Consider the following 9,769-nt stretch of genomic DNA (forward strand, 5'->3'; position numbering starts at 1 on the left):
AGGCCACATTTGGAGTACTGTGTGTAGTTCTGGTCGCCTCACTTTAGGAAAGATGTGGAAGCTTTGGAGAGGGTGCAGAGAAGATTTACCAGGATGTTGCCTGGAATGGAGAATAGGTCGTACGAGGATAGGTTGAGAGTTCTCGGCCTTTTCTCGTTGGAACGGCGAAGGATGAGGGGTGACTTGATAGAGGTTTATAAGATGATCAGAGGAATAGATAGAGTAGACAGTCAGAAACTTTTTCCCTGGGTACAACAGAGTGTTACAAGGGGACATAAATTTAAGGTGAAGGGTGGAAGGTATAGGGGAGATGTCAGGGGTGGGTTCTTTACCCAGAGAGTGGTGGGGGCATGGAATGCGCTGCCCGTGGGAGTGGTAGAGTCGGAATCATTGGCGACCTTTAAGCGGCATTTGGATAGGTACATGGATGGGTACTTAATCTAGGTTAGAAGTTCGGCACAACATCGTGGGCCGAAGGGCCTGTTCTGTGCTGTATTGTTCTATGTTCTATGTTCTATGTTCTAGTCTAGTTAATTTGTTCGCTGTTAGAGGTAGATAAATAAATTGTTACTTGCTGATTTTAAAGTGAGTGTTGGTGATTTTTTTTAACCATTAAGTTACTGAGGAGCAGGGTACACCACTTTGCACACTTTTTTCTGACTATAAGGTGAGGTGTTCCTCTTTGGGGCTTTCAGATTTAGTTTTCAGAGGGAGGTCAACCTCTGCTTTATAACACAAAGCGGTGAGAGTGGCAATTTGGAAGGAGAGAGAGGTATTAATTAAATTCATCATAGATCCAAAGCCAGAAAGGGAAACAAGAATGTTACATTTATTAAAGATACATTTTTTTTTTAAAAATCTTTCCTCTCTTAAGGATTTTCAGAAAAATCAACAGGCTTAATTTTTTCAAATTACCTGAGGATGGAAAACATTGATCACTCTAACTTGTGCATCCTCAGTGCTCAGACCTGGAAGGCTCATTTGGACAACCGACTCAAGGCAATATGGCGTCTGATTAAATGACGGGCTATGAATCTTAAAGATGGAGAATGGGAAATAACTGTGGCTGTAAGAGCTGCTCCTTTGAGGCATTTTCAATGCTGAAGCTGATTTCCTCAAATGCCAAGAGCAGCAATTACTGTTTGATAAGCTGTTGCATTGGTTTGGAACTTTGGAGAAAAAAAAATCAGAACAACAGTACTTTAAAAAGGAGGAAGAGAGACAAAGATAGAAACCCGGCTCAAAGGTAGAAGACAGAGGGTGGTGGAGGGTTCTTTTTCAGACTGGAGGCCTGTGACCAGTGGAGTGCCACAAGAATCAGCAGTGGGTCCACTACTTTTCATCATTTATATAAATGATTTAGATGTGAGCATAAGAGGTATAGTTAGTAAGTTTGCCAATGACACCAAAATTGGAGGTGTAGTGGACAGCGAAGGTTACCTCAGATTACAACTGGATCTTGATCAGATGGGCCAATGGGCTGAAAAGTGGCAGATGGAGCTTAATTTAAATAAATGTGAGGTACTGCATTTTGGGAAAACAAATCTTAGCAGGACTTATACACTTAATGGTAACGTCCTAGGGACTGTTGCTGAACAAAGAGACCTTGGAGTGCAAATTCATAGCTCCTTGACAGTGGAGTCGCAGGTAGATAGGATAGTGAAAAAGGCATTTGGTATGCTTTCCTTCATTGGTCAGAGTATGGAGTACAGGAGTTGAGAGGTCATGTTGCAGCTGTACAGTACATTGGTTAGGCCACTTTTGGAGTATTGTGTGCAATTCTGATCTCCTTCCTATTGGAAAGATGTGAAACTTGAAAGGGTTCAGAAAAGATTTACAAGGAGGTTGCCAGGGTTGGATAATTTGAGCTACAGGGAGAGGTTGAATAGGCTAGGGATGTTTTCCCTGGAGTATCGGAGGCTGAGGGGTGACCTTATAGAGGTTTATAAAATTATGAGGGGCATGGATAGGATGAATAGGCAAAGTCTTTTCCCTGGGATGAGGGAATCCAGAACTTGAGAGCATAGGTTTAAGTTGAGAGAGGAAAGATATAAAAGAGACCTAAGGGGCAACATTTTCACTCAGAGGGTGGTACGTGTATGGAATGAGCTGCCAGAGGAAGTGAGTACAATTGTAACATTTAAAAGTCATCTGGATGGGTATATGAACACGAAGGTTTGTAGGCATATAGGCCAGGTGCTGACAGGTGGGACTAGATTGAGTTGGGATATCTGGTCAGCATGGACAAGTTGAACTGAAGGGTCTGTTTCCATGCTGTACATCTCTATGACTCTATGACACATGGTCAGTGATTCGAATGAGAAAGAAATCTACACTACTGTCTGACACAGTGAATTTGCACAGCTACTGCCTTTGCTGTTTTAGTTCAAGGATCTCTGGACATCGGAGCACATTTAAGAAAAATTAAACAGCGAAAATCACAGCCGATCTTGAGGGAACGTATGTGGGGAACTCACAGCATGGCAGCAGATAAGTGCATAGTTTTTAAGTGTAACCTTGTTGTTTCTGCATATCTACAATAGTGAGGAGAGTGGGTTCTTTTTTGATTTTTTTTATTGAGATCTGTCCCTTGATTAAATTTTAAAACTATAAAATATAGGTACTAAGTTAGCCAGGAGCAGCGTTTTCTTAGAGCAGTAAAACGGTGCTATTTTATGGGTCTGTAGATTGTTAAGATGCAGGGATGGCCTTTAGTAGAGTGATGTGCTCTTCTTGTTGGATGTGGGAGATTAGGGAGAGTTGCCATTTTACTGATGATTATGTCTGCAGTAAGTGTGTTTGATTGTGAATCCTATCAGATCACAGATCGGTTAGAGCAGCAGTTAGAGGCAATGAGGAATTTACAGGTGTAGGGGCTGTGATGGATGGCAGTTATAGGAAGGGAGAAAAGCTGCAGACACAGTCAGGTAGATGGGTTAACCCCAGGAAAAATAGGAAGGGGTAGGCAGGTAGTCTCCTGTGGCTATTCCCATCTCAAACAAGTATGCTGTTTTGGAATATGTAGGGTGATGGACTCTTAGGGGAACGTAGTGCGAACAACCAAGTTTCTGGTACAGACACTGGCTCAAATGTAATGAGGGGTACGTCACACTCCAAGTGATCGATTATAATAGGGGACCCTTTATTCAGAGGCACAGAAAGACGTTACTGTAGCCGACAGTGAGACATCAGAATGGTGTGTTAGATCGCTCGTGCCAGGATCAGAGAGAGTGCAGAATATCCTCAAAGGGGAGAGGGTCCAGCAGGAGTTCATTGTATACATTGAAACTAATGACATAGCAAGGGGAAAGGAGAGATTCTGAAGGGCGAATATAGGAAGTTAGGCAAGAATTTAAAAAGGAGATCCTCGAGAATAGCAATGTCTGGAATACTCCTGGTGCAATGAGCTAATGTGGGCAGGAATAGGAGGACAGAGCAGATGAATGCATGGCTGAGGAGCTGGTGCATGAAAGATGGGTTCACATTTTTGTATCATTGGAATCTCTTCTGGGGTAGCAGTGGCCTGTACAAGAAGGATGGATTGCACCTGAATTGGAAGGGGACTAATATCCTGGCAGGGAGATTTGCAAAAGGTGCTCGGGAGGATTTAAACTAGTAAGGTGGGACGGGTGGGGAGGACGTGGGGGTGGAGTTGGAGGTGGGACCCAGGGAGATAGTTAGGAAAGAGATCAATCTGAGACTAGTACAGTTGAGAAATGAAGCGAGTCAAACACTCTGGGCAGGCAGGACAAAGCATGGGTATATGAATAGGAAGGGTTTGGAGGGACATGGGCCAGGTGCTGGCAGGTGGGACTAGATTGGGTTGGGGTATCTGGTCGGCATGAACAGGTTAGACTGAAGGGTCTGTTTCCAAGCTGTACATCTCTATGACTCTATACTTAGTGATTAATTTTGTAAAGTGACAGCAAACTACAGTTTCCTACCTGGACACAAACTAGTGAGCCTGACTTAAGTGGTAGGCAAGCTGTTGGAGGGGATTCTGAGGAAGAGGATTCACATGTATTTGGAAAGGCAAGGACTGATTAGGGATAGTCAACATGGTTTTGTGCATGAGAAATTATGTCTCACTAACTTTATTGAGCGTTTTGAAGAAGTGACGAAGAAGATTGAGGGCAGAGTGGTGGACATTGTCCATATGGACTTCAGTAAGGTTTTCAAAAAGGTTCTACATGGTAGGTAAGTTAGATAACATGGAATACAAAAACTAGCTATTTGGATACTAAATTGTCTTGAAGGTAGGAAACAGAGGGTGGCGGTGGAGGGTTGTTTTTCAGACTGGAGGTCAGTGAGCAGGAAAGATTGGTGCTGGGTCCACTGCTTTTTGTCATTTATATAAGTGATTTGGATGTGACATAGGAGGCAAGGTTAGTAAGTCTTCAGATGACACCAACATTGGTGTAGTGGACAGCGAAGAAGATTATCTCAGAGTACAACGGGACCTTAATCAGATGGGCCAATGGGCCGAGAAGTGGCAGATGAAATTTAATTTAGATAAGTGTGAGTTGCTGCATTTTGGGAGGGCAGAATGTACATACTTAATGGTAAGGTCCTGGGGAGTGCTGAACAAAGAAAGTTTCTTGAAAGTGGAGTTGCAGGTAGATAAGATAGTGAAGAAGACATTTGCTATGCTTTCCTTTATTGGTCAGAGCATTGAGTATAAGAGGTGGGATATCATGTTGCGGGTATATAGGATATTGGTTAAGCCATTTCTGGAACACAGCATTCGATTCTAGTCTCCATTCTCTCAGAAAGATGTTGTTAAACTTGAAAGGGTTCAGAAAAAGTTTATAAGGATGTTGATGGGGTTGGGGGATTTGAGCTATATGGAGAGGCTGAATGGAGTGGACCTGTTGTCTCTGGTACATCGGAGGCTGAGGATTGACCTCACAGAAATTTAAGGTCAGGAGGGGTATAGATGGAATAGTCAAGGTCTTTTCCCCAGTGTGGAGGCAAAACTAGAGGGCATAGGTTTAAGGTAAGAAGGGAAAGATTTAAAAAGAAAGCTAAGGGCAACTTTTGCAGAGGGTGGTGCATGTATGGAATGAATTACCAGAGGAAGTGGTAGAGGCTCGTACAATTACAACATTTAAAAGGCATCTGGATGGGTACATGAATAGGAAGGGTTTCGAGAGATATAGGCCAGGTGCTGGGAAATGGGACTAGATGAGGTTAGGATATTTTGTTGGCATGGGTAAGCTGGACCAAGGGTTTGTTTCTGTGATGAATATTGACTGAACATAAAACAAAATGAATAAGAGTACCCTTCAGCCCCACACTGAATTCCCAACTGCATCATCAGATTTCCAAATATTGTAGTTTGGTTACAATCTTCAGTGCTGCTTTGTAATACTCTGTCCTCCACATTAATTCTAGTGCTAATTCATGTGCGAGGTGTAAAAATGAACAGAAATTATACAAGTGCTAAGAGTCATTATGTCTATTAAAGTGTCACCACCAATCAATTAAATCGAGACGCATAATTTGATGATATAGTAATATGACATATTTACAGAAATACTTTCAATAATATTTTCCCATGATATGTTGTAATTACCTGTCTGCAATAACCCTGGTACATTCATGTTTGAACAAAGCTAGGAGTGTCTCCAGATTGAAACATTCCTCAGCCATTATGTTCAACATTCCTTGCCAAATGCGAGATAGGTCCCTCAGATTGAAGATGTAATGAAATTTAGCTGGAGTAGGCAGCATTTTCACCTAAAGAAAAAGAAAGCAACTTTCAAGATTTGCATGAAATATAGAAGGTGAAATTAATCTTGGATGACAAGGTGAAATAGGCATTTATGACTGGAAGCTGATGAATATAACACCTGAAATTGTTTTTCACTGGAACATAAAATCTGACTTGCTGAAAAGAGGTTACCCTTTCAGTAATACTCATTTCCCTCTTGCACCAAAGTATAATATCACTTTTCTAAACATTTAATCCTAATTACCAGGGATACACAAGACCTTAAAAAAAAGGAGCAGAAGCAGGCCATTCAATCATCGAGTCTTCTACAACACCAAATGGGGTCAAGGCTGATCTGATAATCCTCAATTCCACTTTCCTGCCTTTTTCCTATTATCCCTGATTCACTTACTGATTAAGGCCACAAAACCATAAGGTACAAGTGTAAAATTAGGCCATTTGGTCCATCATACTGCTCTGCCATTCAATCATGGCAGATAAGTTTCTCAAACCCATTCTCCTGGCTTTTCCACATAACCCTTGATCCCCTTACTAACCAAGAACCTACCTATCTCTGTCTTAAATATATATTCAATGGCTTGGTTTCCACAGCCTTCTGTGGTAATGGGTTCCACAGATTCTTTAGACCCTAGTACTAGTTCTCCAGCTTCAACTTCCTTTGGTCCAATGTCCACTTGTGTCTCTCTCTTACCTTCTTTTAAAAAAAACTCTTGCAATCTTCTTTTATATTACAAGCTAGCTTACTCTCACATTTCATCTTCTCCCTACTTATTGCTTTTTTTATTTGTCCTCTGCTAGTTCTTCAAAGCTTCTCAATCCCCTAGCTTCCTATTAATTTTCACCATAAATGTATACTTTTTCTTTTTCATTTATTTTGTCCTTGGCCCTCCTTGGTATGTTTAGTCTTCCTTGGGATGGATTTCGGCTCTGCCTCCCAAATTATGCCCAAAAAGTCTTGCCGAAATTACTCTATTGTCTTCTCTGCTAGACTCTTCTTCCAATCAAATCTGGCCAGCTCCTTCCTCATATCTTAGCAGTTACCTTTACTTAATTGTGATAACATTACATCTGATTCCAGTTTCTCTCTCTCAACTGCAGGGTGAATTCTATCATGTTATCATCACTATCTCCGAAGAGTCCCTTCACCTTAAGCTCCCAAATAAAGACTGCCTCATTACACATCACCAAATCAACAATTGCCTGTTCCCTAGTGGGCTCTACCACAGCTGCTCCAAAAAAAAAACCATCGTGCATACAATCTATGAATTCCTTTTCTTGGGATCTGCTATCAACTTGATTTTCCTAGTCCACCTGCATGCTGAAGACCCCCATGATTATTGTAATAGTGCCAATCTCACATGCCTTTATCTCCTGATTTATTTTCTGCCTCATTCTGAATACTGCTAGTAATCCTGTACGTACCTGCCATCAGGCTCTCCTATCCTTTGTGGTTCATCAACTCTACCCGCACAGATTCAATGCCTTCTGACTCTATGTTGCTATCAATTTGATTTCATTTCTAACTAACAAGGCAATCTCCACCCCTCTGCCTGTCCTTCCAATAGGACGCATGTCCTTGAATATCTCTTCCCACCGCTGGTTCCCTTGCAGCCCCATCAATTTCAATCTCTGCCACAAGCTCATTTACCTGCTTTCCTATACTGCACTAATTTAAGAACCACTATCCTCAGTCCTGCATTGACCACCCCTTTTCATAGTTTCATATGTTGTTCTTCAAGTTAGATTCCTAACAGCTTCCCTTCCCCTTTAACTTTTTTAAAACCCTTGTGATCTTGATTTATCTTGCTTTGTGCCATTTAGAATAACCTTTTCCGAACGTTTCATGTGTTAAAATGCAAATCTAATTAAAAGTCTGACTATCTGAACCTTTATAAGAACGCAGTTTCTACAGCTCTCTGTGGTAAAGAATTCCACAGATTCACTAAACTCAGAGGAGAAAATCCACTTCATCTGTTGTAATTAGGTGATATTTAGTCTGAGATTATGTCCTTTGTTCTTAGATTTTTTCACAACGGGAACATTTCCACATCTAGCCTGACAAGCCTCCAACAATCTTATTTTTAATAAGTTCATCCCTCAGTCTTCTAAACTCCAATGAGTACAGGCTCAAACTCCTCAACTTCACATTACAAGACCTTAAACCATCCGAAAAAAGAATGGAGTAGGTCATTTGATCCTTCAGCCTGCTCCATCATTCAACAGGATCAAGGCTGATCTAATATTCCTTATGTCCATTTTCCTATATTTTCCCCATAACATTTTATTCCCTTCCCGATCAAGAATTGTCTATCTCAGCCTTAAATGTAAACAAGGACTCCATAGCCACAACTTTCTGTGGCAAGCAGTTTCAAAGACTCACTATCTGAGAGAAGAAATTCCTTCTCCTCTTCGACTTGAATTGGCACCCCCACCATACCCCCAGTTCCAACCTTCCAGCTTAGCACCGTCCTCATGACCTGTCCGATTTGTCCATCTTCCTTCTCACCTCTCTGCTCCACCCTCCTCTCTGACCTATCACCTTTACCCCCACATCTATCCACCTATTGCACTCTCAGTTACCTTCCCCCCACCCCGCCCCTCCCATTTACCCCCAAGGCTCCCAGCCTCATTCCTGATGAAGGGCGTTTTGCCTGAAACATTGATATTCCTGTTCCTTGGATGCTGCCTGACCAGGTGTGCTTTTCCAGCACCACTCTAATCTTGACCCTTTCATTATGAGACTATGGCCTCGGATCCTAGACTCTTCCATGAAGGGAAACATCCTGTCAGCATTTACCCTGTCAAGCCCCTTAAGAATTGTAAATGTTTCAATGGGATTATTACTTGTTCTTCAAAATTCCAATGACTAAATTCGGAACCTCTTTAATCTTTGCTCATAAGACAAGTCTTCCATATCAGGGGTTAGCCTAGTGAACTTTCTTTGAATTGCCTCCAAAGAAATAATATCTTTCCTTAAATAAGAGAACCAAACCTGCTCACAGTACTCCAGATGTGGTCTCACCAGCACCTTGTACAGTTGCAGTAGACTTTCCCACCCTCATCCTCCAACCTCCTTGCTGCATCTTTGAGCTAGCCTTTGTATTTTGTGCACAAACATCCCAAGTTTCTTTGCACTGCAGCTTTCTGCAGTTTTTCTCCATTTAAATAATATTCTGCTCGGTTGTTGACAATATAATGTGGAGCTGAAAGAGCACAGCAGTTCACCAGAGGAGAAGGAAAGTCGACGTTTTGGATCAGGACCTTGTCCCCCCCTCTTCTGCTCAGTTGCTCTTCTTTCCAAATTGAACGTCACATTTTCTCACATGACACTCCATTTGCCAACTTTAGCCTGTTTACTTAACCTATCAATATCTCTGTAAACTGTTTGTATCCTTTTTACAACCTGTCTTTCCACCTATTTTGGTGTTGTCTGCAAATTTGGCTACTATACATTTGCTTCCTTGCTGCATGCCATTAATATGTGTATCTAGAAAGAGGAATCCCCTAGCTCTAATAGCTTGCATTCTAGGATCCTAAAAGAAGTAGCTACAGACATAGTTGATACATTTGTTGTAATTTTCAAAAAAAAATTGGATTCTGGAGAAGTACCAGAGAATTGGAAAATTTTCCACCTATTTTGGTGTTGTCTGCAAATTTGGCTACTATACATTTGCTTCCTTGCTGCATGCCATTAATATGTGTATCTAGAAAGAGGAATCCCCTAGCCCTGATAGCTTGCATTCTAGGATCCTAAAAGAAGTAGCTACAGACATAGTTGATACATTTGTTGTAATTTTCAAAAAAAAATTGGATTCTGGAGAAGTACCAGAGAATTGGAAAATTACTATTCAAAAAGGAAAGGTTAAAGAAAGAGGGTAGAACATAGAAAATTTCAGCGCAGTCTAAGCCTTTCAGCACTCAATGTTACACTGACCTGTGGAACCAATCTAAAGCCCATCTAACCTATACAATTCCATTCTCGTCCATATGCCTATCCAATGACCATTAAATGCCCTTAAAGTTGGCGGGTCTATT

General features: G+C 41.4%; 1 protein-coding gene across 1 annotated transcript in view; it reads right to left on the bottom strand.

The window, feature by feature from the left end:
* Positions 1-9,769, bottom strand: part of LOC122540182 (dynein axonemal heavy chain 8-like) — a 1,320,893-nt gene that overhangs the window by 321,410 nt on the left and 989,714 nt on the right. Inside the window, exon 59 of the mRNA XM_043675532.1 lies at positions 5,576-5,739. Coding sequence (XP_043531467.1) covers positions 5,576-5,739 — 164 coding nt within the window. The remainder of the gene's footprint in view (positions 1-5,575; positions 5,740-9,769) is intronic.

The sequence above is a fragment of the Chiloscyllium plagiosum genome, chromosome 3 (assembly GCF_004010195.1).
Source record: "Chiloscyllium plagiosum isolate BGI_BamShark_2017 chromosome 3, ASM401019v2, whole genome shotgun sequence".
Taxonomy (NCBI): Eukaryota; Metazoa; Chordata; class Chondrichthyes; order Orectolobiformes; family Hemiscylliidae; genus Chiloscyllium; species Chiloscyllium plagiosum.